We start from the raw sequence: 23,993 nt of genomic DNA on the forward strand, positions 1-23,993 counted from the left end.
ATTAGAGACAGAACTCTAGAATTCGTTCTCCATTCCTGAACGGAGACCATGGCTCAAACGTCAATTAATGGACGTCCACCCCGTCCGAAAGCACGCAAACCACATCCTACATGGTCGACAATGCATTCGCCATACGCTGCCTCCGTTCGAGCGAGTCCTCGAACGGCCAAACTCGCCCAAGACCCCTCTACTACTCGACCGAAACGACCTCTTTCGGCGTCACAAGTGGCTTCTACTTCAAGCAGTCGAATGGCACAGACGTCACCGCGTCCGAGTTCAGCTCGCCCTGCTCGTCCAACTAGTGCCAGTAAAGCACGATACATGCAAGTCGAGACGATCGCATTTCCCATGCAAAGCTCAACGTCGGATACTTGCGAAGCGTGTTTGTCGCCTTCAGAGATGGGAGTACTGCAAGAAGCAGACTCGACGGCCATGCAGGTGAAACTCCAGGCTCTTCTCGAAATGTGGGGAGAAGAACAACTCAATTTTCGTTCTTCAGCGTTGTTTTGTGAGGCTATGTTCAAGCAAGCCAAAGCCTTGGCCAGCAGAATGCCACGCCCTAACGCATTTGTATCGGCTGTAGCGTTTAGCTGTCTAACTCAAATTGGGTCTGATCTTGAAGAAGATTATCCTTTTCTTGCGAAAATTATTGAAGAGTTAGGGGCAGCAGTGTACTCAAACTTCACGGATCTCCAGAAGGAGCAAACACAACATCGTTCTGCTCTCTTGTTTCAGCATGGGAAGCCTTGGTTTCAGGAGCTGATGATCCAGAAAATGCAGTGTAAAAATGTTCAAACCTCGGTTGATGCAAGTAAAAACGAGATTCAACTGCTTAAAGAAATGCTTCAAGAAGCTCGAAGTGCCAACTCTATTGTAGTTGCTGTTCCAAGTCCTTCACGGCGGGATAAACTCGACGAATACTACATCCCTCCCGTGATTCGGTTAGGAGATTTGGGTGTGGAATCAATGCGTGAAGAAGTGCTGGGAGTTTTTGCCGAAATTTCGGATACCGACGCGAGACAACTGCTGTCTTTACTACTGGAAAACGCAGTGGAGCGTGATATGCCGAAGCTGTCCGACCTGTTAGCCTCTACTATTGGAGATATGAAGGGACAAGAAAGGAGAAAGTTCTTACGAGAATGTTTCGACTACGTCACACCGAGTGAACTTCAAGATACTTTACATGAACGAGATGAACTGAATGACGATAAACGTTATCAGATTTTAGTCGATGATCTCCATGAATTGTTACAGATGCAACCACAGGAAGCTGATCCCGAGACCAAGCTCAATTGTTCTGCTTCAGTGGCGCTGTTTCACTCTGAAGAGGCAAGAATTGGAAAAAGGGTACACGAATTGGTGGAGCTAGTGGAAGACTTCGCTACCGAGGTTTCATTTTTTGAACCGAAGCATAAAGCCTTGTTTCCAGACCAAATATTAGAGCGACTTCGAAGATTTGAATGCCCAGTGAAGCGTTTGAAAAAGGGCCATGAAATGATGCGAAAGAAACCACAGAATGTCGAGTGTGAATGCACTTGTGGCCGACATAAGTTGATTGAAAAAGAAGCAATTAAAGAGGATCAAATAGTCCCCGCACCTCCTTCTGAACCGGAGCAAATTGAAGAGGTAAAAACGCCAGTACCGCGTCGTAAATCGACCTTGAAGCGTCCATTATCAGCACCTTCGGGGCGTCGGAAGAATGCCATCAACTTCAACACTCGCTTGGACGCGCCGCGTAAATCGAGCGCCTTTATTCACGTCTTCCCTCTCGCTGAAGTGTGCCATCTTTTGTCAGCTATTCTTCATTTACAGTTCTCGAGAGACGCAGTGGAACCTTTGAAAGCTCAAAGTGGAGCCGTGTCGCTCATGTTTGAAGATCGATTTGAGTTTTTGAAACAAGATGCAGGATCTAGAACATTCAAGATGCTCGCGAAGGATTATTTGGTGCGCAAATATGGCATCAAATCGATCGCTGTCATGCACACGTTGCAACTCGAGCGTTCTTTACTCCACTATACTGCCAAGGACAACCACGTTCGCTGTGAACTTTTTAGCTGGTTTTTCGGCGCCGATAAGTCACGAGTACAGTCGAAAGACTACGCCTTCGTATTCTTCCAGAAACTTATCAAGTGTATCTTGAACCTGTCCGCAGCCAAAAAAGCAGCTCGATCCAACTCGATCACGAGTATCTCGTCCCCAATATCGCCACAGTCTCAGCCACTGGCGTACTCTGCGTTGATCACAATATGGACAGAATGTATTGGAGATGGTGAACCTAGCAATCCTCGAACAATCCCAACGTCACTAGCTCTTGAAACCTGCAAACAAGCATTCCCGCCTACCATGCAGCTAAGTAAGCACTTCACCTTGTTTCGAGAGAAAGTGTATCGTCACAGTCTAGACGAGAAAACTATTGATCTCGAAGAATTTCTTCATATGGCGTTGGCAGCGTGGCAATTGGTTTTCGATATGCAATTACAAGAAGTGGTGAAGACGATAGAATCGGCTGGAGCTCTGGACTCGGAGGGCTTCGCACGATGTCTTGCTGCCAACGATCTGGAGTTTACGACCGGCGAAAGATTCGAGTTGTTCGACTTGATGACACAGGAGAGCGATGAAGGGATCATACCAAGCAAGAAAATGGTGCAGCTTGTTATGGAAGCCAAGTATCTAAAACCTGCATCAAGCACGCTAACTGTAGGTTAAATAATGCAGCTTTAGAAGTAAACGTGTATGTATTTATTCCCATTGCATTTCGATATCGACCGGTAGGAGGAGAGTCTGACTGTCATTGCTCTATGGAGAAAGATGGAAGATCGAACACCATTCGACCTCGACGTTCCTAACCAAAGTTAACAAACGACTGGTTCAGTCCCCCTGCTTGCTGTTGTGGCGGTCGCTGTTGCTGTTGGAATCCTCCCTGGTGCTGCTGCTGCTGCTGTTGCTGTTGCTGTTGCTGTTGCTGTTGCTGCTGAAATCCCTGGTTCATCTGCATGCCCATCGGGTTCATCCCCATCGGTTGGCCCTGGAATCCCATCTGCGGAGCGCCACCTACAGACACCTCAAAGTTAATACTCCTCACCATAATCAAAATATTAAACATCACGTACCCATCATCATGCCGTTCTGTTGAGGAGCTCCAAACATTTGGTTCTGCATGGGCGGGTATCCCATCATATTGGGCTGTCCCATCATGGGGTTCATGAATCCTTGCCCACCCATAGGCATACTCACAGGCATATTCATCCCCATAGGTCGAGGTGCCATCATGTTCATCCCGTTCATCGCATTCATTCCGTTCATTTGCATTCCCATCATAGGCGCCGGCGCCATTCCCTGCTGAGGAGGGAACGCGTTCTGTTGCTGTTGAGGCTGCGTCGACGATCCGAAGCTTGCCATGATGTTGGCCATCTTGTTCACATGTTGGTCTGCAGGCGCCGGAGGTTGCGGGGCAAAGGCGTCCTTGAATCCGGACTGGGCATTGCTAGATCCTCCAAAAGAAGCCCATTCGTCCTGCTTCGGAGCGGCAGCAACAGGTGCAGCGTCCACTAAACTAGCAGCAGGTTTAGACTCCGGCACGGGGGCACTGAATACGTCGAACGACAGGATATCCTGCGTCACTGCTGGTTGCGTGGGTGTCGCCTCTCTTGAAGAAGTACGAGATCCATGACGCGAGCTCGTGCGTTCCTTATCTTTACGTCTCTGACGTGGCTCTTCCTCTTCCTCGGAGCTGCTGTGCTTCTTCCTACGCGCTCCGCGGTCTTCATTCTCCCTTGGAGCTTCGCCCACGAAGCGTTTACGCTCGTACTTGTCCCTAATCCACATCTCCTTGTCCCTAACAGACGAATGTTCCGTTGGGATACGGTAATCCCGGGGCACATTCGCCTCGTAGTAGCCCTTGGCTCGCGCGTTGCCCCAGCGCTGCATCTGCTGCACTTGATCCGTCGTCCACGAGTCCAAATTGACGCTGCGTACGAAGGTCAAGTGGACGCCAAGACTGCGGTGGATACCCGAACATGCGATGCAGATGAAGACGCCCAGGTTGATGGAGGCCCAGCGAGGCCCACGACAGCCGCAGTCGGCGCAGAACTTGTTCTCCTCGAGCTTCATGAGCTCATTGAGCTGCTTCTTGAGCTTCGTCTGGTCATCAGGCGCGCGGGAGCCTCCAGAGCGACTCATGTTGGTGCGTAGGGGGCGAGATGGCGAGTGAGGCTATGGGGGTGCGACGAAGAGGCAAAAAATAGCTGAAACTCCCTCACTTGAAGTGGGTATGGAATGTCTAAATTGATATGCATGAGCTAAAAATTTATCATGGGGTTGGCAAAGTTGATATTCCGGCTGACGTGGCATGCTGAAGGTAATGGTGAAGTGTTCTGGTGCAGGTTGGGGAGGCTTGGACTTGAGTGCAGATAGTCTGGACGAACTCGTCGAGCGAATCGACGGATGGTAGGAATTGTGCCTTGATTCCAGCGTTGGAGGGGGTGGAGACGATGACAATCACTTGATCAGAGTTGGTATTACTGAGGAACGATTCTACTTCCAGAGGCTCTGCAGCCTCATGGCTTGGCTGTTGCAGTAACTCTTTTAAACTTGGGATCGAATGAACGTGTCGATGCCACATGACGGAATGAAAGTCGTGGCAGAAGCTCCGGTTATCAACGAGGTTCGCGTGGATCGAGCGGATCCCTAACGGTGACAAGTCTGCAAAGGAAAGGAGTGTGTCATCGCATACCATGGAGGCACGCAGGCTAGAGAATTCTGGCATGTGTAGTGCATTAATTTGCATTGTTCGAAGCCAAAATCCCGAGCTCACGTCTTCCAAGCCGTTCATACTGCTTAGTCGCCAATAGTTCTTGGAGATAAAGCGTACACCTTCCATTGAGACGACGTAGTGGGGCCCTACCGCAAACGGAAGCAAAGCCCGCATCGAATACTGATGGCTGGGTAGATAATACGGGCTGTTGACGTCACGAATTGGCTGTTGTTTGCTTGCAAACCTCACGGCCCACACTTCGCCAAAGTACAACCTTGGCCTGTTTTCTAGACGTAGATTCTCCGCCAGTTGATCAATTTTCAGGTAGATATCATCATCCGCAAGCATTATAAACCTTGTATCAGGGAATTCTGCTGTAACTAAGTGCATGAACGACTTCACCTTGTCAGATAAACCTCTGTACGAGTCTGTACACTCCAGTTCCTCTGTGAGTAGGTCTCTATAGACAACTCTCTCCTTTGCAATGGCCTGTAAAATTCGCCTTCGGTCATGTTCATTCTTGAAATCTGTCAGGTCAGGCTCGCAGCCCAAAAACAAAACCTTCACATCGAAGGGAAGCGTGGCTGGCTTAGCCCAAGTATCTCGAATGGCTTGTCTGCGAGGAAAGCCCGTCACGACCGCCGTCTTGACGCCAATCACAAGCATAGGGCTGCTAGTATGCGATACATGAGAGCGCGGCAACACAATATCATCGTCGTCGCCCACCTCTTGCTGCAACAGCTCTGCCCACTGCAAAAGATGGATGTCTTTTGGGAAGTGCTGTTCTGTTCGACTCCCCTCCGCCATTTCTCCGTAGTAGAGGTTGAACGTAGTCGAATCCAACACTGTGAATGTAACATTCTCGGCTGTGTGATAACGAACCTCGCCAGACTTGTCGGTGATATAGGCTACTGCCGTGTAGTTGCCTTCCGGCAGCAATCGGAGGATGATCTGCGGACTTCCGGGCGCTTTGCACTTCGTCCACAGCCCATTTAGCTCCACGCAAACGTTTGCGTCTGCATAATAGTCTTCGTACTCCTCTGTACTTCTCGCATTGATCAGGAATTTGAATTCAATCGGTAGCACGTCCACAGCTCCATCCTTTGGATTCACAAGCCGGAAACTCGTTAACGGATCCTCCTCATTCAAGGACACACTATGACCAGTACATATCGATCCTACATTACAATAGTCTGATCCCCATGATATTGTAGGATCGGTCGGCAATGGAGAACTCAGGACCCAGAGGATGTTAGTGATCAATAGCACGAACAATGTCAAAATCTCCATTTGTAGTATCCCCCCCCGATCTTTCGAAGATACCCTTCCATAAATAAGAACGTTATTACTTCGAAGTATATACTATACGGGACAGAATACGTAAGATCGGATAGTACTTCAAGGTGTAATAAGGGACCAAGCAATTCAACATATCTAAGGATTCGCTTGTCATCCACACACCCTCAGTCTCTACCCTGACTGCTATCTACTCTTTCATGCTTTTCTCTTCCCTTGTTTCTTCGACTTCGGTTTTGTGGCCTCAGCCTGTTTCTTCGGAGACATACCTGGAATGGGTCGAGGTGCTGGAGGTGGTGCTGGGGCGGCGGCAGGTTGCTTCCATACTTTCCCACCTTGAGTCTTCACACTGCCGTTCGTAGGCTTCGGTTTCGATCCGCTAGAGCCTTTTGTCTTGATAAACGAAGAACCTGGAGAGGGTGGTGCCAGTGCTGGAGGAGGTGGTCGCTTGTTTGTCCGGATGTAGAGCAGCAGATACGCGGTCTCGCTGAGTGCGGTGGCCTCCGAGATGGACGTCACGTGCTCGTCGTCATAGCGGAACCATTGGTCCTTATTGTCGCGACATACGCACGTGTAGTGGCCACCCACAACGAATTTACCTAAGTGAGATACCACAGCAAATAGCTCGTACATCGGAGGCGTGGAAAACCCAGCGCCACTGATAGCTGCAGCACCGGGGACATCCATTCCATTCTCGGCGCGACAGGTAGTCGACATGAACTGTGTTGGGAACTCCAGGAATGATGGATACTTGACAAACTGCTGCAGCTTCACAGGTCCCTGCTCCGGATGGTACGTAAAACGCTTGACACTGAGAGTCAAGACTACCGGTAGCGACTCGACAGTCGTGAACTTCTTCATCGTGGGGATCTGGTTGGCATCTTCGATCACTTCAACAGCAAACGACTTCCGGATCATGTCTTCAATCGTAATCGGAGCGCTAAGAGGCTTTGCTAAGCCGTTCACGCCTGTAACGAACGAAGGATCCTGCGCTTCATAGTCGAGGTTCAAGTGTAAGCAGTGGAAGGGCTCCACGGTAATGGAGCTCTGTCTCTTGCCGCTCTGTTTGAGCTCAGAGCGTAGTGCTCCCTTGAATAACCAGTTAATCGGCGATCTGGTGGTATCAACAGGGTTCTGACGCAACACGCTGCTCTTGCCCTTCTTGCCGACTTCTGCCCAGCCGTCGTCAAACGCTTGAGCATTTTCGAATGCCGCATCAGTTCCGTCCTGTTTAATCACGGTTTGAGCTCTGCGTTTTGTCTGCCTTTCGCATGAACTAGGCAGCTCGAGGCCGCTCTTCTCGTACTCAGTATGCAGATACTCCAAAACGAACTCCAAGAACTCGAGCGCGTCTTCCTGTTCACCTCGCATCTTCTGGAAGGCGCTCAGCACGTCCATGAAATAGCCACTGATTCGAATCGCCTGCGGGGTCTTCCCATGCATATCGTTGGGGTTACGTTCGCCATTAGCAGCCTGCAGCTGCACTACTCAATCAAACAGATATGCGTTAGCAATAAAAAAAAAAACTGTTTAAAACTAATTGTAACACATACATTGTGCCAGTGTCGGCTCCTCAAACTCTCGTGCGAACGCCACCATATGACGCCACGCCTTGAACGTCGACGTACTCGCCAGCATTTCCGCTGTAGGAGGACTCGACGTCGAAATCTCCGCCAATAGACTGAGTTAACAAATTACAGTATTAGTACCCCCTTCAGCCTAAGCAGCTCCAAGCAGTGTAACCCACTTTAAGAACGGCGGACAAGCCAACACCGACTGCATAATGACGTTCTGGAAGCAAGTATTGCCCTGGTTCACTAAGCCTCTGCAGCAGCATAAACCATTTACCATTAGCTCCAGTTCCACTTCTTCCAGCTCTCTCCACTCACCGTTTCTTCATCTCCTTGGCTGGTGCCGACACGTCCAGACTCTTAAGTGTATTTTGAATTGCCTCCTCAAACGGCAGTGGTTTGGCCGGATCCTTGACTGTTTTGGTTTCCGCAGCTCCATTGACACCAGTTGCAGCGGCCCAGGGAGCGACAGTCCCACCCCATGCAGTCGTGGGCTGCGTCTTGGGGGCTCCAAGTGCCTCAGCCCACGACTTGGGAGTCTCCTTGGCCTTACTTGCCTCCTGTTCCTGCGGGTTCTTCATGTCTGCAGCAGCTGCGAGAGGCTCAAGTGAGTCCTACAAACTCCATACATAACCGGGTCTTCTCTCAGTCAATGGAGAGAGTGAAGGTGCGTACCGTCCTCCAACGCCTTTTGCGTTTCCTCTAGCGAGAAATCTCCGAACGTGATCATCACGTCGTGGCCGCGCGCATGAGTCGCAGACGCCATCCTTTGCTCCAGTACGTGGGCCAGTATTCGTGTAACCCAGCCGTAACCCTATTGACCATCACTCAGACTAATGGCATCAGAATCAGACTTTTTTTTTTACGAAGTCTGATTGGCATCCAAGCATATTTTATTACGACCCACAATTTGACTTTTTTTGATTTGGGTTCAGAATAACCCAAATAAACCATGTCGTTGGATGGCATTCAGACGAAAAAAAACATCAACTTTTTGATGGTTTTTTTATCGTCTGAATGCCATCCCAACCAATCAGACCGTTTAGCCTGAAATATGACCTTGTGTTGTAGTACAACATAATACAGAAGTGATACTACAAGAAGTATCACTCAAACAAAGCCGTGCTCGCGCCCGGAGAAGCTCTGGATTTTATTGGCGCTTTTCTATTTCAAGGAGTTTATAAGAATGGATACATCGATGTAGGAAGATGAAGTAAACCTCAGTTAATATGTATTTGCTCGCACTCTTTCTGCTCGAGAACTATCCACCAAGCTAGTTGGTTGATTATTTGTTGCTGTCGAAGTAATATGTAGCTCATTACGTCCGTTGCTAAAACTAATGCTTGGGCTATCACAACACAAAATGAAGACATTCATCGCCGCAGAGAGAATTTGGCGATCTTTTCACGATAAAACTCGAAAATAGGATTGAAATTTCGCTGGAAGAGCTTCAAATTCTCGACAAGATTTCACGCGGTTTTCCACAATGTAATTTTTATTGCATGTAGCTCGAATGAGCCCGATAGCAGATTATATTTTAATATCTACAGTACTATCTGTAGTAAGTGTTGCTTGAACGAACCCTAGACCTGGATGGGTCAACACGCATAAATTTACAGGATATATAAGCAAAGAGGTTTTTAAAATGCAAATTCAACTTGTACCTGATCCGATTCAAAGGGGATTTAATTATGGGCGCATTGGTACGTTGCTCGGATCCTGAATAGGACTCTGGATATAAAATCCAGAGAACAGAAAATTATTTCATTATATTCAGATATGTGTGAACTAAATGTCTAGTTGAAGCATTCTCGCCACTTTGTCTGCCATGGCTCGGCTCGGAACCGAAGGATGCCACGAAAATACTTCATCAAACAATGTGATATTTCGTATTGGTGGTTCTCGCCGCATCTGGTCGTACAGCCTTGGCGATTTATGAACTTCCAACACAAATGCAGCGCAATCTTCCAGTTTCTCAAAGTGTCCACAATCGATATAGCTGTCAGGATTAAACAGTTGTGAAGCCGTCGTCGAGTTACCCAGGTAGATGGGAATACTACCCGCAAGCAAAGGATTTACAAGCTTTTCTGTCACGTAACCTGGTTCAGCCGAATTCTCGAACGCTACAACAAACTTATAGTTCTTGTACGACGTTACAGCTTCATCGTTAAACCATTTGGCGTAACGTGATGCTTTGTATGATTTGTCTGGCGGTCTTGAAGAACCTGCGCAAATTCCGAGAGCGTCGACAGGCTCCACAGCGTTCAACAAGTCAAACATATACTCGCGATGGGGTCGATCACAACGCGCGTACAGATACGCACAAAATCGTCGTTCACTGGGATCGATTAGCGGTCTCGACGCTGAAGAAAGTAACTCCGTCGGGTTATTTCGCAGTCGTTCAGCAAACGAGATGCTTACTACTGGCAAGTACACATGTTGCAGTCGTGGCACGATTGATACTGATGACAGCAAAGGAACTCGGTCATCCAGTTCTTTGGTATCTATCGCCTCGCCAGATATCATCATAACCTTCGACGCTCTATCTTTTTCAACAGGGTACAAGTACTCTTGCATGTAGTATGCGATCATTTCATGACATCCATCGTTGGTCATTGGTTCACAGTCAGCATCGAAAATCGAGAAGATGAAGACGTCAGGATTGTTGCCATAATATAATCGCAATACCTTTTCGGGCACAACCAAAATGGGGCGAGTGTGGCTCTCGAAAATGGCCTTGAAGATGCACTCAAATACAACCGACGCGTAAGAAGACTCGGTTGTATATCCAACAATCAACGGCGAAGCATCTTCATTGGCAACGAAAAGGTTGTGTCGCCACAACTCTAGAAACCCTGGGCCAATAGATCCTATTGCCTCGACACGATGGAACAGTTCCTGGATCCGAGTTCGTAACGTTTGAGCTATGCCATGGCACATCCACGATTTTGGATTTGTGTTGTGGATTAGTATTCGCGCTTCTAAACAAACCCGCCTGGAGTAGGCGCGAAATGTTTCTGCCGATGGATGGTAAGACACCTTGACGCCAGCAGTACCCCTTGTTGAAACCACAGTCGTGATAAGTAAATACTCAGTATCTTCAAGGTCGTGCACGTAAGCCTGGATCTCAACTAAAGACGCAAAGCTCGAGTGGGAGGGCGAGTCGATTTCTGCATTAGTTTTGTTTCTTTGCCAAGCTACCTCATCAAACCCGTCACACAAAGCGCGCTTGTCAACCAGATTAGCATGAATAAATCGAATCCCAAATGATGATACATCTGCTAGCGAAATGAGCTTATTCTGGCATGTTCCTGTTCTTAAGCCTGAAAATGCCACGGTATTCTCCACATGCACTTGCATTGTCAGTAGCCACAGCGCAACACTGATATCGTCCGCACCGCCTAAACCGTGCAATCTCCCACTGTTCTTGGCAATGAAGCGGGCGCAGTCCATCGAGAGCAAATAGTGCTGTCCGATTGCAAATGACGGATACGTGTGCAATGGATAGTAATCCTCTAGAGTTCGGTCATGGAGTGTTTTCCACACTTGTCCGATATAAAGTCGCTGTAGATGGTCCTCTCTGCGCAGCTCGTGTTCCAATCTGTCAGCTCTGAGATAAATATCATCGTTTGCAATCATAACAAAGGGCGCCTGTGAAAATGCGTTCGTGACAAAGCGTAGGAATCCCTTCACCTTCGGTAGGTCTTCGGAAGATTCTTCGCAGTCCAATTCATCAGTTAGTAAGTCGGCGTACGTTTGCTTTTCCAAACTAATCGCAGCTTGAATCCTCTCTCGCTTATCCTTGTTCTGAATGTCAGCCAAGTTTGGCGTACAACCCACAAAAACCACTTTCACGTCATGTGGAAGAGCGTTGGGACTCGCCCACGTTTCGCGAATACTTTGTCGATATTCAAAATTCTCCACCACTGCTGTCTTGACTCCAATCACTAGTTGAGTTTTGTTAGTATTAACACTCGACTTAGTTACACCAATAGTTGGTATTGAAAGTCTTGCCAATATCTGCTGATAAGTCGCCCAGTTCAAAAGGCTTTCTCCATTTCGAGAACTATCACCATTCAGCTCCATCATTGCAGAACTGTACACATTAAAATCTTCATCTGTCACAACTGTAATCGTGAGAGATGGAGTTTCACGGTATCGGACAATACCTCGCTCATCGGTAATGAAAGCCCGAGCGAAATAACTCCCAGTAGGGAGACCGTCGAATCCAATACTTGCTTCGGCAAACGACCCGCACTCTTGCCATGTTGCGTTCAGCTCGACACAGAGTAATTTATCTCCATATTCCGCTCTGTATCTACTGACGCTTTGCACTTCAATGTCGACTCGGAATGCGAGAGGAAGTGTCTCGACATCTCCGTCTACCGGGAAAACGACACGAAACTTGGAAATGGGATCTTCTTCCTGGTTCTCGACAATGCCACTGCTGGGTGCTAATTTAGCGTGATGAAACGGATGCCCCACTTCAAGAGTAGAAGGTGGAGATGCTGCAGCAATGCAGCCGACGTACAAACTCCAGATCGTCAAAAATGCCACATGATATCTTCTCATGGCCGTGAAAGACACCGTTCTCAGAAAATAGCGTATCTGATTCCAAATTATGGAAGGATTTATTTTTGCAAAAAAAAAGACCAAACTTTTTTTTTTAAGAAAGAGTGTTAGAGAAACTATTAATAGGTCTCAACTTCAACTCGTTAATACGTTTATTACATCGTAACCAGCAGGCGTGAAAACAGAGCCTTCGTGAAAAGTGTTCTAGTCTGAGATGAATGAATAGGCATAGGTGAACAGCGCAATATCTAGGAAGTTGAGTTTTCACACGGAGGTGATACTGACGCATTCGGCAATATCCTCATGTGCATACGCCAGTCTGTACAGTCTCCAAATGGGAAGCCAATGTCTCGATCGGCGGTATATCACGCATCGTCGATGTGGCACCGTCGATGTAGCATCGAAATGACGCTCGTAGCTTAAAGCTGGGAGGTCAAGTGTTTGAATATCCAAAATTTGTCAAGAGAGCTACATGGTCGTGCCCATTTGCCACAACGCTCGGTCGAACCCGTAGCACATATCTCGTTTTTGGAAAAGGTTGCCGTGCATTGACCGGATCCCGTACGATGATAAATCTGCAAGCGAGATCAGACCATTTTTGCAAGCTTCAAGTCGTAGGTTAGCAAACGCAGACGTGTGCCTCGCGTACACCTGAATCGCCATTAACCACAGAGCAACGCTGACATCATCAATTGCGCTCAAGCCACGCAATTTCCCGCTGTTCTTGACTATAAAACGTGCGCAGTCTATCGATAGTAAATAGTGTGGGCCAAACGCGAAAGGAGGATAACTGTGCAGCGGGTACAATTCCTCTGAAATGTAGTAGCGCTCAGTAGTGTCGCGCACAGGTTTTTGACTGCGGCCAATGATTAAATCCCAAACTTGCCCGATATACAGTGGTTGCGAGCGATCCATTACACGCAATTCATCTGTAAGCTTGTCCACTCTCAAATAAATATCATCGTCGGCGATCATAAAAAATGGTGTCTCTAAAAACTGCTGTGTGGCAAAGCGTAGGAATTCTTTTACTTTGTTTGGTAGGTCAGCGTATGAGTCTTGGCAGCGTAACTCATCGATGAGCAAATCGCGGTACGTCTGTTTTTCCAGGTTAATAGCGTCTCGAATTTGCTGTTGTTCGTCAGCACCATGAACATAAGACAAGTCAGGTTCGCAGCCGATAAAGAACACCATAACGTCTGCAGGAAGGGCATTTTGACTCGCCCACGTTCCGCGAATAGCTTGTCGCAGTTTGAAATTCTTCACCAACGAAGTTTTCACTCCGATCACAAGAAAAATGTCGCTCGCGTTCACTGTTGGTGTCGTTTGCGTGGCTCGAACATCTTCAACCGGTTCCTTCTCTGTTTTCTCTAATACTTTGTCTTGTAGCATAGCCCACTCCAGCAGACTTAATTCCTTTGCGTCGCGACTTCTCTCTGCAGTATATTCGGTGAACGCCTCCTTGCTCACAACAGAAAACTTCGTTTCCGATGTTTGGTGATATTGAATATTACTATGGATATCTGTGATGAAAGCCAGCGCGGTGTAGTTTCCATCCGGAAGATCGTGAAAAATAACACTCGGATTTGCCATTAAGCTGCATTTCTTCAGTGATTCATTGAGCTCGACACACAGAAATTTATCAACGATATACGTCTTGTAGTCCTCTAATGTTTTGATACCGATCTCGACGTGAAACTCCAGGGGAAGCGTCTCTATGGCTTCTGCAACCGGGTAAATGATTTGAAAATTGGTAATAGGGTCTCCACCTGACGGCAAATCCGGTTGTTGCGTATGGAATTGACTCGAAGTTGCACTCAGCACAATAACCCACAAGCTCAACAGCAACAACATCGTACAGAGATATTTTTGACGAAAAGATTTGTTATCAGATATAGAATCAGATATCGATAGAACTGGCGATCATGACACTTGGATATAAATTGTGTTTGATGTTCTTCGTACTGGTTGCACGTGCAGCCTGCGCTTTGATAGATGGTGACGACCCAGTCACAAACCTCACGGTTTGGTATCCTCGTCATGGCGGAGCTACGACACTGCCTCTTGCCCATAAGTTCATTATTGGTGCCAATAGTTCGGATGGTTTTAAGTCGCGATACGGTAACATGCTCATTTGTGTGGAGCTGAACGGAGTTGCGAAGAAATGTTCGTCGACTATTGGAATGCGAATTCGCTGGCAAAATCTGCCTTATGGAAGTTATGTTGCCCGCGCGTATTTCTCCGATGGAGAAAACGGAGCTCGTTTTCACGAAACTGGCCCAGTCTCCTTCCAAATACTCGGAGCTGAAGACTTCGATGCACACATCAAACAACAACTTGAGCAGATCCGCGCTGACCAGAATTTCCCACCAGATCTGAGTATTTCACAGTGGATGCAGCGTATTCAATCTGAAGACCTTCCTTTCCAAAACACATTAGTGAATCGGCCGACTATCGTTCAAGGATCTCCATCAGACGAGCTGAGACTGGTAATCGGAATAAAAACGGCTGTATTGAAATACTTCGCTCAACGACAAGCAATTCGAGAGACGTGGGCCAACACGACCGGATTACCTACCCATGTGAACGTTTCTTTCTTGGATGTACGCCAGTCATGGACAGCATTTCAGACAACCTTGAACGCCAGCAGATTCTGGAGGCTGTAGAGCTTGAACGGGACATTTATGGGGACCTGCTAACCGATGAACTAGAGTGTGATGACGAGTACTCGCTTCTTGCTGGGAAGGTAAGTGCGTTCCTGGAGTGGGTAATTGCAGAATTACCGCGAACGGAATTCGTCATGATCACGGACGACGACGATTTCGTGAGGGTTGACAAACTTGTTGAAGATCTCGAGGTCTTGCCGCGTGAAGGCTTTTACATTGGTGATCTGCCGGATACGTTGCACTCTGCACCAATCTGGCCAATACGAGACCCAGCTAACGCATACTACATTTCGAGGGATAACTATCCGCTCGAACAGTTGTTCCCGTACGCTGGAGGGCCGCATTATCTGTTGTCGATGGACTGCGTACGATTCATTGGAAAGAACCGTGAACGTCTTGCAAGCATTGGTGGGGACGATACAAGCGTGGCCTTGTGGCTTTTAGCCGTTCAGATTCACGTCCAGTATACTTCGGCATTCGCTAGTCTCCGATTATGGCCCTGTATGGATCGTTTGCAGATTTATCACCTCTGGGTATGCGGATTATCCACGATAATTTGCTTAACAAACGCAACTTCTGCCACAACTTTGATCGGTTGCTTTGGAGCTGTAGGTCGCGTCGGCTTGCTTGAAGACATGCTGGAAGTTCGACATATTCCGGAATATAAGCATCTTACACGACCACTTCAACCACAATACTAGCCCCTGAGCCACAAATAAAGCATTCCTGTCACTCATTATGTTATATCGCTTTAGTGACCTCCGCATCGCCGCGTGGCTAAAGCGGCTAAAAAACAGATCGACGATACTCCAAGGCAATTGAAGCGACTGAAGCGCACGATGCAGGTCAAGTACCCGATCATGGGGCTGTCATATGCCCGCAGCCTGTTTGCCATCTGCGGCGGTGGCGGCTCACTCAAGTCCGGCATCAAAAACACTGTCGTACGTTCCACATTCTTCCGATCCCCTGGTTTGTAATACTTACCCTTTGATTTATAATACAATCACTCTTGTAGGACATCTACCAGCTCTCGGACACGGACCCGACAGGCTTCACCAAGGAGATTACGGCTGACACAGGTCTGGAACTCGCCTCTGGTGTAGCGTTCTCCCACGACGGTCAGCTCATCGCCGTCTCAGTCAGCGCTGGCTGCTGGGTCTACGCGCTCGATCTAAAGGAGAAGACCATCACTCTGCTCGTCAAATTCCGTACGGATTTCCACGAAGAAGACAGCTCGCAGACCTGCGCCCGCTTTGTGGGTAACTCCACCATTTTAACAGGCGGAGAAGACGGTGTGGTGCGTATCTGGCGCCTCAGTCGAGACCCGTCCAAGCCAGAAAAGGCTGTGGGCTCTGCTAAAGCTCTGACTGTGCCAGAGGAGAGAGATCTACATGCCAACGTAGTGGCGGAAGAGCAGCCCAAGCTCGGCGACTGTGTCATCAATGGAGCCAACATGGTCACTCTAACGAGGGAGTATCGTGGTCATACCAAGAGAATTCGCGATATCGATGTGGATCTTTCGCATCGCAACCTCGTGGCTTCCAGTTCGGAGGATCAGTCGTGTCATCTATGGAGACTCACCGAAGTGACGCCGATCTGCAAGTTTTCCAAGGACGATGCGCTGGATATCGCACTCCAGAGACTGCCGACCAAGCCCATTGTGGGACCACGTAAGCATGTGTTCCGTTGTGTGCGCTTTTCAAACAGTGGACGTCGACTGTATACGATGCTGACACCGGCACGCGGTGACTCGATTTTGATCAAGTGGAAGCCTGGGACTATTGCGCAGGAGAATGAAGAGCAGTGGACGTGGGTGGTAGAAGAAACAGCTATCGCTGGTGAAAAACCAGTGGCGAGTCTGTGTGTGAGTCAAGACGATCGGTTTGTGTGCGCGGCTGCAGTGACTGGAGATATCAAGGTGTTCCTGGCGTCCACGCTGCAGCAGTATACAATCAAGTCGACGGAGCAGCACTCGTTCGCTATCACTGGTATGAGCTTCGCTCCGTCAGCGGACAAGCAGTCATCTATTTTCCACTTGGTGAGTGGTGGCGCTGACAAGAGTCTTCTGCGTCATGAGATTCCTCTGGAAGGTGGCATTGTCAAGTCGGGAATGGAGATTGTCACTGGTGGCTTAAAGAACGTGGTGAGCGCCACTGTCGGTTTGGGACTGAATCTCTGGATGGCCACAACGCTGCTATTTATTCTCCTGCTATTTATTCATGCAAAGACGGCGATGCTCCTGGATGGCCCGTCGGCAGGCTTCAATGTGAGTCCGGCTGTTGGAATACTGGATGTACCCAGGATTTTTGTGTGCTTACTTGACTTTTTTTTTTGCTGCACAGGATCTGGCATCGTTTAGCTTTGACTCGTCGGACGGTCTGGTGACGATTGGCGCTCTGGTGGCCAGTTCTGTAGTCACGTGGCTCTTTGCACTGCACAGCTCGGTGACGAGCCGATTTTTCTGGAACGGCCTGCTCTGCTTGTTGTCCGGCCTTGTGGCCTTTTCGGTGGCTATTTCAGCAGATCTGGAGGTGAATTGGCACACTGGCGATGCCGCTATCGATGAGTTGCTCGGTACGTCCAGTACTACTGAAATAACCTTATTTGATCCTTACATTTGTTTGGTTGTTGCTGTTGCACAGAATACAAGATCGCCATTCTCCTCGGCGTGTGCTGTGTCGCATTCTTCTTTTGCCATTCGCTGCTAGTGCTGGCACTGTCAAACTAGCTCAAGGTGCCATTTTTCGGCCAAGGAATCCACGAACCGATGGTGGATTCAGCTGAAGCATGGAATCCCGCCCATAGGAGTTCACATTAGCTACGAGCTACAAACGATCAACACTTACTATCCTACAGTCAAAGATGCGATCAGTATGTCTCGATTCTGGCAGGTCTGTGTGGAGATTAATGCAAAGGCACTCAAAAGTTAGACTCAAACATTTTGTCATCTGCGTGTTGTGGCCATAGAGCTCTTCCCACCAGCTGCAGTCTTAGCATGTTCGTAAGCAAACATCGCCACCGAGAGTATTTCGCGAAAACAGCTTAGTCAGCCTTTCCTGTAGCAATCATTTCATAACGCACAGTCAAACTATTTAGTTTCAGATCTGACGGTAAACTTCTTTTAAGATCAAGTGTTGCACTTAATCAAGAACAGTTTTGATTAATTTCGGTTTATACAGGGTTTTGAAGTGACGACCAATGAACCAGCAGGTTAAGCACGTGGGCTCAGCTTGGTCGTGATCACTTGGCAACCTAGAATCCTTGCGGCTGGCTGAGCCTGGAATTCAATGCTGGATGCATTGGGCACATGGTTTGGCAATAGAGACTCGATCTCTACGACAACTCGATCTTGACTACACCGCTCAATCCAGCATTTGTAGTTTTTCAGTCCGCTTGCCAAACGAACAATGGGTGTCCGAGTTGCTGCTACCATTGTTTGTGCATTTACAGCCTTGCAGTGCGTCGCTGAAGGCTCTTCGTCGACTCCAGTAGCCGATGGAGGGTTCACAACGGGTGCATGGAAACCATTGGATTCATCGAGGTACACGATCAACTCGCCTTGCGAACGCCAGCAATGGAGCTTCACGCAGGAATCGGCCAGTGCGATGTGGCTCCGCTTTTCATCACTCAACCTCGCTTCAGGTTCTCACTTGATCGTCTCACCGCTTAACGGGTCTCGAGCGATAACGGTGTCATCACCGTCCTCAGATATCACCACTACCCCGCTCCCCGGAAGCGGACTCATCCTGCAGTTCGTGCCTCCTAGCAAAGGATGTTCACCCGTCAGCAACTCGACCATGGTCTTGGACTCGGTTGGGTATTCATATTCAGAATCTGAAGAATCGACGGTCGAAAACGAGGAGAGAGCGATATGCGGCTCTGCTGATACCATGAAGAACATGGTATGCTATTCAACGGGCAGTGACGAAGATAAGACCATGGTTGCCAAGGCCAAGGCTGTGATGCGCACGCAGCGTACTCGGGACGACAACGCTATTGTCACATGCACAGCCTGGCTCTGGGGTAACCAGGGCCACATCATCTCGAACAATCACTGCTTCTCGAGCCAGCAGATGGTCGACGCTGCCAAGTTCGAGTTTGACGTTCAGACTACTGGCTGTAGCGACGACTGCGCGTTTGCTACTTGCCCCATTGGCAAGACATTGGTCGGCAAAGACAATATAAAGTTCATCAAATCCAACGCTACGCTCGACTACTCCGTGCTGCAGATTACCAACGACGCTGCCTCGTACGTTAAAACCTACGGGTATCTTCAGATTCGTAACACCGCCCCGACTAAAGGTGAACAAATCTACATCCCTCAGCACCCGAAGGGAGGTGCAAAGAAGATTGCTAAAACCCAAGACGATGCTGATTCCCAAGCTGCTCTCGTGCTCAATCTTGACTACTCAATCGCAGTGCAAGGAGTCACATACAACCATCTTATCGCTTATTCTGCTGATACGGAAGTGGGGAGTTCGGGTGCTCCCGTAATGTCACGCGGAGACAACTCGGTTGTTGGTCTGCACCGTATTGGAGACTGTAACAACGCAGCTACTCCATCGAACCAGCTACTTAGCGCTCTCGAAGCCATAGTGTCTGGCAACGACGGCATCAAGACTGCTTGATAGAGCTACATGTACTTGTAGAGTATTTGTTGTGAGTGTGAATTTGCGTAAATCTTATAGCGTCATCACTTGTGTTTCAACATGACTGGAGATACACAGGCCCGCTCATTGGTACCAGCTATTGATCTCTCGATATCGATGCAGTACGGCTCCATTGAATTCGTAAGCTCATTCTTGCTATTTCCGCTTCCACATCAACTCGTCCTGTTAGATTGCGCCGCTAATCAATGCTCTACATTTCTGAACAACGCGACATACCCGTGGTCTAAAACGGCGTTGCAACGTCAAGCCCCATTACTACGCTTCATAATCACTTCAGAGTGCGAACTGTAACCCGTCAATACGAAGTCGGAGCGATGAAAAACTATTCTAGGTTGAGCACTTGGGTGAAGCTGCATTTCTTCATGCAGCGATATACGGGTTCCGTCGAGTATAGTATAGAAGGTATCTGTGCAACAAATTAAACACTTAGGTGACGTATACAGAAAGCAAAATATTTGGCACAACGTACGCTTGCGATGCTTCAACTTCGTCGGCTGGCACAATCTTCACTTCAACGTCGTCGAAAAGTATCCACCGCTGTCCTTCATCCCGCACGAATGAAGTGTAATGGCCACCATTCACTGACTCTCCATGGTGATTCACCACCGCGACAAGGTCGTATACATATTCACTTGGATCGTCAGGTCTCCCATTCTCAGCATTTTTGCTGTCTCGCTTCTTACGGTCACTGGCTTCATCAATCCCCACGGACGTAAATGGTCTCATATTAAGTCCAGTCAATGGGAACTGAACAGTCTTCAGCAATTTCTGTTGGCGGTAGAAGTCAAGCCGGCGGATGTGGAATACCAGGACATTTGGTAGTGTATGCAAGTTCAGACTCTTGTAGTGCGTCTGGTAGTTGGAACACCTTACGCAATACACTTGATTCGATCCTCGCAGCTCCTCTTCAGCTGCAAATTGACGCAACAACGACTCAATTGTCGTCGTAGTTGACTCAGAGTTTTCTTTCCCATCCCGTTTTTCACTTTTCGAGCTCTTGTTCTTCTCGTCATTTAGTGATAAAGACACATCCAGGAACGGATCAAACTTATGGGAAGCATTGCCGCAATTTCCACAAGCCAATTCAGACCGTAGTACACCGGAGAAGTGTTGGTGCACCGCACAGTCGCATAAACTGTGTCCACGTGGCGTAAATCTTGGCGAGGCACCTCCATGAATAAATACTCGAGGATGTGTGTGAGAGTGAAGTCCACCAAGCAGAGCGATCAGTAATTCATGGGCATCGTGTTGTGCAGTGCCAATAAAAGACGGGAACGCGTTCCACATCGCTTCTAGTATCCCTTGAGGTGCAATCGGGGACGCCATTAATGCTTTATGACGCAGATGGGCAGAAGGAGGGACCAGAAGCGCCATGAATGCAGCAAGTTCGCAGCCCAGACACACAGTGATCGCAGGATCCGGTCCACGTTTTGTATTTTGCTCTACGCCATCATCTTCACTGCCTTGGTTCTCCTTCATTTTCTCTTGTTTCAATAGCAACCGCTGTCTTTGCTGCTGGCAGATTGTAGTATCATGACTCTTAGCCACGAAAAAGTAGTGCTGCAGCATGGGATTATGCGCCAAGGCCTGTAAAACTGAGCTCATGAAGCACGTATTGCCCATATTCACCAATCCACGTCGTAACAATTTGTGAGGAGTGGACATTCCTTGGATTTGCCTCTTCCTCCGTCTCCTGCCACCCACAGCTGCGTCGGGGTAGATGAAATCCCGACAGGTCGCGCAGTAGAGTTGCTTCTTTCTCTCCATTATAGCTGCAACCACAACAAAACCCTTCAATAAGCTTTAATCCATGCTAAAAACGTAGAATCTACTCACCAATATTATGGTTGTGTAGTATAGCGTGCGCCATGAAGCTACCGTCGTCCTCTCCGTCTTCAATCTCCTGCATCTGCTGCTTCGATGGCTCCCGGACGCCTCGAAACTTGCATGAAAGACAACGATACACCTCACTAGATGTGTCAACACTTGCCTCCTGTAGTAAAACAGCATAAAATAAGTGAAAACTCTAACTATGAACGCGATATCCGCTAATTAATTCGTACCGAATCCTGCACGTAATGCTGCAGTTGTGCTACATCCGCAGCACCTTCCAGTGTTCTCCCTGCCATGAGCTCCTTCTGTGTCGTCATACTCTCCTTACTGACGTGTATACACACGGCGCCACTGCACAACAACCTTCCGCGCTTCTCCCCCGGACGCGCATCTTCCTCCTTCATCGTCATGTTCGACAAGTTGTAGGACAACATACAAAGTGTACCCGTGATATGGTACCAGCCGTTTGTTCATTTAATTGGCTAAATATCTTAATCTTATCCATCCAATCATGCTGAGCTATTCTTGCTCCATACAATACCTATCACCACATCCAAAATGGAGAGCCACTTCGACCGAGTGCTGTCTGCGGAGGCAGCTCCCAAGCGCCCCGCGGCCTCTTCCTCCTCTTCTCCCACTGCAAAACGTGCTCGTGTATCTCCAGAAGCTGATGCCGCAAAGATCAGCGCGATCGTGGACGGCGCCGAAGCGCAGGAGGGTGACGCATTGGACGCTCGAGCACTTAAGTCCATGGCCAATTCCCTCAAGAAACACGTTCGCCGCAACGCTTTGGCGCGCGAAAAGCACGCGGACGATCCGACCAAGTTTCTAGAATCTGAACTGGCACTGGACGGCGAGCTGACGCGCTGGAAGCAGGTGGCAGCCAAGCCGGAGCTCTTCGCTGTCATGATTGAGCTACAGGTACCGCGCGTGCTACTCGGACTGTTCGCACACGATAACCTTGATATCCGACTGGCTGTATTAAGTCTACTGGCCGAGGTAACGGACGTGGATGACGCTGCGATGTCTCTGGAGCCGGCTAGGATGCTTACCAAGCACTTGGTGGACGAGAAATTGCTACCTCTGCTAGTAACCAATTTGTACCAATTGGCAGCGGCCGTGGACAATGCGGAAGATACCCAGGCAGAAGAGGAGACGACAGGGATCTATAATTCTCTACAGATTCTCGAAAATATGGCAGATCTAGAGCCACAAGTGTGTGTCCAAGTGGCGGAGACGTCGATCTTGCCTTTTCTATTGAAACAAGTGTCGGCTGGACGGAAATTTAGTGAGAACAAGCTGTACGCGAGTGAAATCCTGTCTATCCTACTGCAATCTGGAGCAGAACCGAGGGAAAAGTTCGTGTCGTGGATGGGGAAGGACCCACCGAGTGAGATGAAGAATAAGGAGAAGAAAGCGAAGGTGGATCTCATGGACGATCTGCTCCAGGCATTGGCCCCGTACAGGAAGAAAGACCCTGGCAGTGAAGAAGAAGAGGAACTTGTGGGAAACTTAGTGAATGCGCTGTGTAGTGTGCTGCTCGTCCCCGAAGCTCAGACGCAGTTCCGTCGCTTGGAAGGACTGGAGCTGCTGCTGCGCTTTATGAAAGACAGAAAGCGGTTCGTGTTTAGTGGCGCGTTGCGAGCAATGGACCACGCACTTATGGGCAATGCCCGTAACTGCGAACGCTTGATTGAGATTGGCGGATTGCGTAGCGTGTTCTCAGTCTTTATGGGACGCCACGGCAAGTACAAGGCAAGTAGCAGTAAGAAAGCGAGCAAGGTGAGTGAGAAGGCTAAGGAAGAAGAGAATGCGGCCAGTTTGGTGGCCTCCATGTGCGCGTGGGTGCGTGAGAATGCTCCGGCGGATGGTTATGACCGTTTACACGCTAAGTTTGTGGAAAATGACATGGAGAAGGTGGATCGATTGGTGGATCTGTTTGCTAAATATCACGAGCGAGTGGAGCGCAGCGGGCTGGACGAAGAGGAGGAAGATGAAGATGAGGACAGTCGGTATTTACGACGTCTGGACGCTGGTCTGTTTGTACTGGAGAGGATCGCGTTTGTGGTGGCACATTTGTGTCGTTTCTCGAAGAAACTGCGTGCCTACGTGATGGTCAAGTTCCATGAGCGTAGTATTGACAACGACACTCTTGTGAGTGTGCTACGGGAGCAGTTGGACCTCCTGGTTGCCGACGACGAAGTCAAGAAAGAGGGTGAGCAAGATACGTCGAAGAAGGCCAAGGATGTGGCGAATGATGAAGCCAAGGAAGCACAGAAAACGCAGCTTCGACAACTACTGGAAACGCTTGAGGCTGAGGAAACGCCATTTAAGGAAGAGAAGGATGGTGCTATAGAGACTGAATCTGAGGAAACGAAGGTGGAAAATAGTGACAAGGTAGACAGCAAGAAGCCAGCATCTTCATAGAAATGAATAAATTTTTGAGTTGCCACTATGAGGTTGAATACAACTACAATTCAGTCAGAACTCTACTAAACGACAAGCAATTTGCTTTTCTGCCCGAAAAAGTATCAACACCAGAGCAGCCATAAACGTTGTCTAACCGATGTACTATATGCAAGTACAGTTGATACGGGTGAAACAGTTCTTATCGAGTGGCTTCTAAGATATCGGT

General features: G+C 48.5%; 10 protein-coding genes across 18 annotated transcripts; 4 read left to right on the forward strand and 6 right to left on the reverse strand.

Annotated features, from left to right (window-relative positions):
* Positions 1-120: 120 nt before the first annotated feature.
* PPTG_14128 (hypothetical protein) lies at positions 121-2,706 on the forward strand (the record flags this gene model as incomplete). The annotated part of the gene is made up of 1 exon (XM_008911106.1): positions 121-2,706. One exon carries the CDS (start codon positions 121-123, stop codon positions 2,704-2,706), a length of 2,586 nt encoding a protein of 861 aa, XP_008909354.1.
* On the reverse strand, positions 2,690-4,244 carry PPTG_14129 (hypothetical protein). The gene is made up of 2 exons (XM_008911107.1): positions 3,111-4,244; positions 2,690-3,051 (listed from the first exon to the last, which is right to left on the reverse strand). The coding sequence occupies exons 1-2, from the start codon at positions 4,177-4,179 to the stop codon at positions 2,843-2,845; spliced, it is 1,278 nt and encodes a 425-aa protein (XP_008909355.1). The 5' UTR covers positions 4,180-4,244; the 3' UTR covers positions 2,690-2,842.
* A 65-nt stretch (positions 4,245-4,309) lies between these two features.
* Positions 4,310-5,957, reverse strand: PPTG_14130 (hypothetical protein; the record flags this gene model as incomplete). The annotated part of the gene is made up of 2 exons (XM_008911108.1): positions 4,310-5,909; positions 5,941-5,957. 2 exons carry the CDS (start codon positions 5,955-5,957, stop codon positions 4,310-4,312), a joined length of 1,617 nt encoding a protein of 538 aa, XP_008909356.1.
* Positions 5,958-6,080: 123 nt separating this feature from the next.
* Positions 6,081-8,464, reverse strand: PPTG_14131 (hypothetical protein). Of its 6 annotated transcripts, none has more exons than XM_008911110.1 (5): positions 8,296-8,464; positions 7,939-8,203; positions 7,797-7,874; positions 7,603-7,730; positions 6,081-7,533 (listed from the first exon to the last, which is right to left on the reverse strand). In XM_008911110.1, the coding sequence occupies exons 1-5, from the start codon at positions 8,384-8,386 to the stop codon at positions 6,248-6,250; spliced, it is 1,848 nt and encodes a 615-aa protein (XP_008909358.1). In that variant the 5' UTR covers positions 8,387-8,464; the 3' UTR covers positions 6,081-6,247. The 6 variants fall into 6 exon arrangements, with proteins under 6 accessions (XP_008909358.1, XP_008909357.1, XP_008909362.1 ...); XM_008911109.1 differs by having other exon boundaries at positions 7,939-8,212; XM_008911114.1 differs by having other exon boundaries at positions 7,797-8,203.
* An 872-nt stretch (positions 8,465-9,336) lies between these two features.
* PPTG_14132 (hypothetical protein) lies at positions 9,337-12,229 on the reverse strand. The gene has a single exon (XM_008911115.1). The coding sequence runs from the start codon at positions 12,190-12,192 to the stop codon at positions 9,409-9,411; it is 2,784 nt and encodes a 927-aa protein (XP_008909363.1). The 5' UTR covers positions 12,193-12,229; the 3' UTR covers positions 9,337-9,408.
* A 37-nt stretch (positions 12,230-12,266) lies between these two features.
* PPTG_14133 (hypothetical protein) lies at positions 12,267-14,066 on the reverse strand. Its single transcript, XM_008911116.1, has one exon. The coding sequence runs from the start codon at positions 14,041-14,043 to the stop codon at positions 12,661-12,663; it is 1,383 nt and encodes a 460-aa protein (XP_008909364.1). The 5' UTR covers positions 14,044-14,066; the 3' UTR covers positions 12,267-12,660.
* Positions 14,067-14,114: 48 nt separating this feature from the next.
* On the forward strand, positions 14,115-17,583 carry PPTG_14134 (hypothetical protein; the record flags this gene model as incomplete). The annotated part of the gene is made up of 6 exons (XM_008911117.1): positions 14,115-14,792; positions 14,837-15,388; positions 15,653-15,796; positions 15,871-17,121; positions 17,198-17,429; positions 17,498-17,583. The coding sequence occupies 6 exons, from the start codon at positions 14,115-14,117 to the stop codon at positions 17,581-17,583; spliced, it is 2,943 nt and encodes a 980-aa protein (XP_008909365.1).
* Positions 17,584-18,262: 679 nt separating this feature from the next.
* Positions 18,263-19,483, forward strand: PPTG_14135 (hypothetical protein; the record flags this gene model as incomplete). The annotated part of the gene is made up of 1 exon (XM_008911118.1): positions 18,263-19,483. The coding sequence occupies one exon, from the start codon at positions 18,263-18,265 to the stop codon at positions 19,481-19,483; it is 1,221 nt and encodes a 406-aa protein (XP_008909366.1).
* On the reverse strand, positions 19,445-21,788 carry PPTG_14136 (hypothetical protein). Of its 4 annotated transcripts, XM_008911119.1 has the most exons (4): positions 21,589-21,788; positions 21,362-21,518; positions 19,995-21,297; positions 19,445-19,931 (listed from the first exon to the last, which is right to left on the reverse strand). In XM_008911119.1, the coding sequence occupies exons 1-4, from the start codon at positions 21,766-21,768 to the stop codon at positions 19,886-19,888; spliced, it is 1,686 nt and encodes a 561-aa protein (XP_008909367.1). In that variant the 5' UTR covers positions 21,769-21,788; the 3' UTR covers positions 19,445-19,885. The 4 variants fall into 4 exon arrangements, with proteins under 4 accessions (XP_008909367.1, XP_008909368.1, XP_008909369.1 ...); XM_008911120.1 differs by having other exon boundaries at positions 19,445-21,297; XM_008911121.1 differs by having other exon boundaries at positions 19,995-21,518.
* Positions 21,789-21,889: 101 nt separating this feature from the next.
* On the forward strand, positions 21,890-23,845 carry PPTG_14137 (hypothetical protein). The gene has a single exon (XM_008911123.1). The coding sequence runs from the start codon at positions 21,917-21,919 to the stop codon at positions 23,783-23,785; it is 1,869 nt and encodes a 622-aa protein (XP_008909371.1). The 5' UTR covers positions 21,890-21,916; the 3' UTR covers positions 23,786-23,845.
* The last annotated feature ends 148 nt before the right edge of the window (positions 23,846-23,993 follow it).

Source organism: Phytophthora parasitica, assembly GCF_000247585.1.
Source record: "Phytophthora parasitica INRA-310 unplaced genomic scaffold supercont2.40, whole genome shotgun sequence".
NCBI classification, from domain to species: domain Eukaryota; phylum Oomycota; class Peronosporomycetes; order Peronosporales; family Peronosporaceae; genus Phytophthora; species Phytophthora nicotianae.

What these genes read in the sequence shown, in the direction of transcription:
- PPTG_14129 (XM_008911107.1), bottom strand. Translation starts at nt 4,179, where the DNA reads ATGAGTCGCTCTGGAGGCTCCCGCGCGCCTGATGACCAGACGAAGCTC. An exon ending in ACAGAACGGCATGATGATGG is followed by an intron (nt 3,052 to 3,110) that starts GTACGTGATGTT and finishes AGGTGTCTGTAG; the next exon opens with GTGGCGCTCCGCAGATGGGA.
- PPTG_14131 (XM_008911109.1), bottom strand. Translation starts at nt 8,386, where the DNA reads ATGGCGTCTGCGACTCATGCGCGCGGCCACGACGTGATGATCACGTTC. An exon ending in GCAAAAGGCGTTGGAGGACG is followed by an intron (nt 8,213 to 8,295) that starts GTACGCACCTTC and finishes AGCCTCTCGCAG; the next exon opens with CTGCTGCAGACATGAAGAAC. An exon ending in GGAGCCGACACTGGCACAAT is followed by an intron (nt 7,534 to 7,602) that starts GTATGTGTTACA and finishes TTGATTGAGTAG; the next exon opens with TGCAGCTGCAGGCTGCTAAT.
- PPTG_14132 (XM_008911115.1), bottom strand. Translation starts at nt 12,192, where the DNA reads ATGAGAAGATATCATGTGGCATTTTTGACGATCTGGAGTTTGTACGTC.
- PPTG_14133 (XM_008911116.1), bottom strand. Translation starts at nt 14,043, where the DNA reads ATGTTGTTGCTGTTGAGCTTGTGGGTTATTGTGCTGAGTGCAACTTCG.
- PPTG_14136 (XM_008911119.1), bottom strand. Translation starts at nt 21,768, where the DNA reads ATGACGATGAAGGAGGAAGATGCGCGTCCGGGGGAGAAGCGCGGAAGG. An exon ending in ACTACACAACCATAATATTG is followed by an intron (nt 21,298 to 21,361) that starts GTGAGTAGATTC and finishes TTGTGGTTGCAG; the next exon opens with CTATAATGGAGAGAAAGAAG. An exon ending in GAAGTTGAAGCATCGCAAGC is followed by an intron (nt 19,932 to 19,994) that starts GTACGTTGTGCC and finishes TTTGTTGCACAG; the next exon opens with ATACCTTCTATACTATACTC.
- PPTG_14137 (XM_008911123.1), top strand. Translation starts at nt 21,917, where the DNA reads ATGGAGAGCCACTTCGACCGAGTGCTGTCTGCGGAGGCAGCTCCCAAG.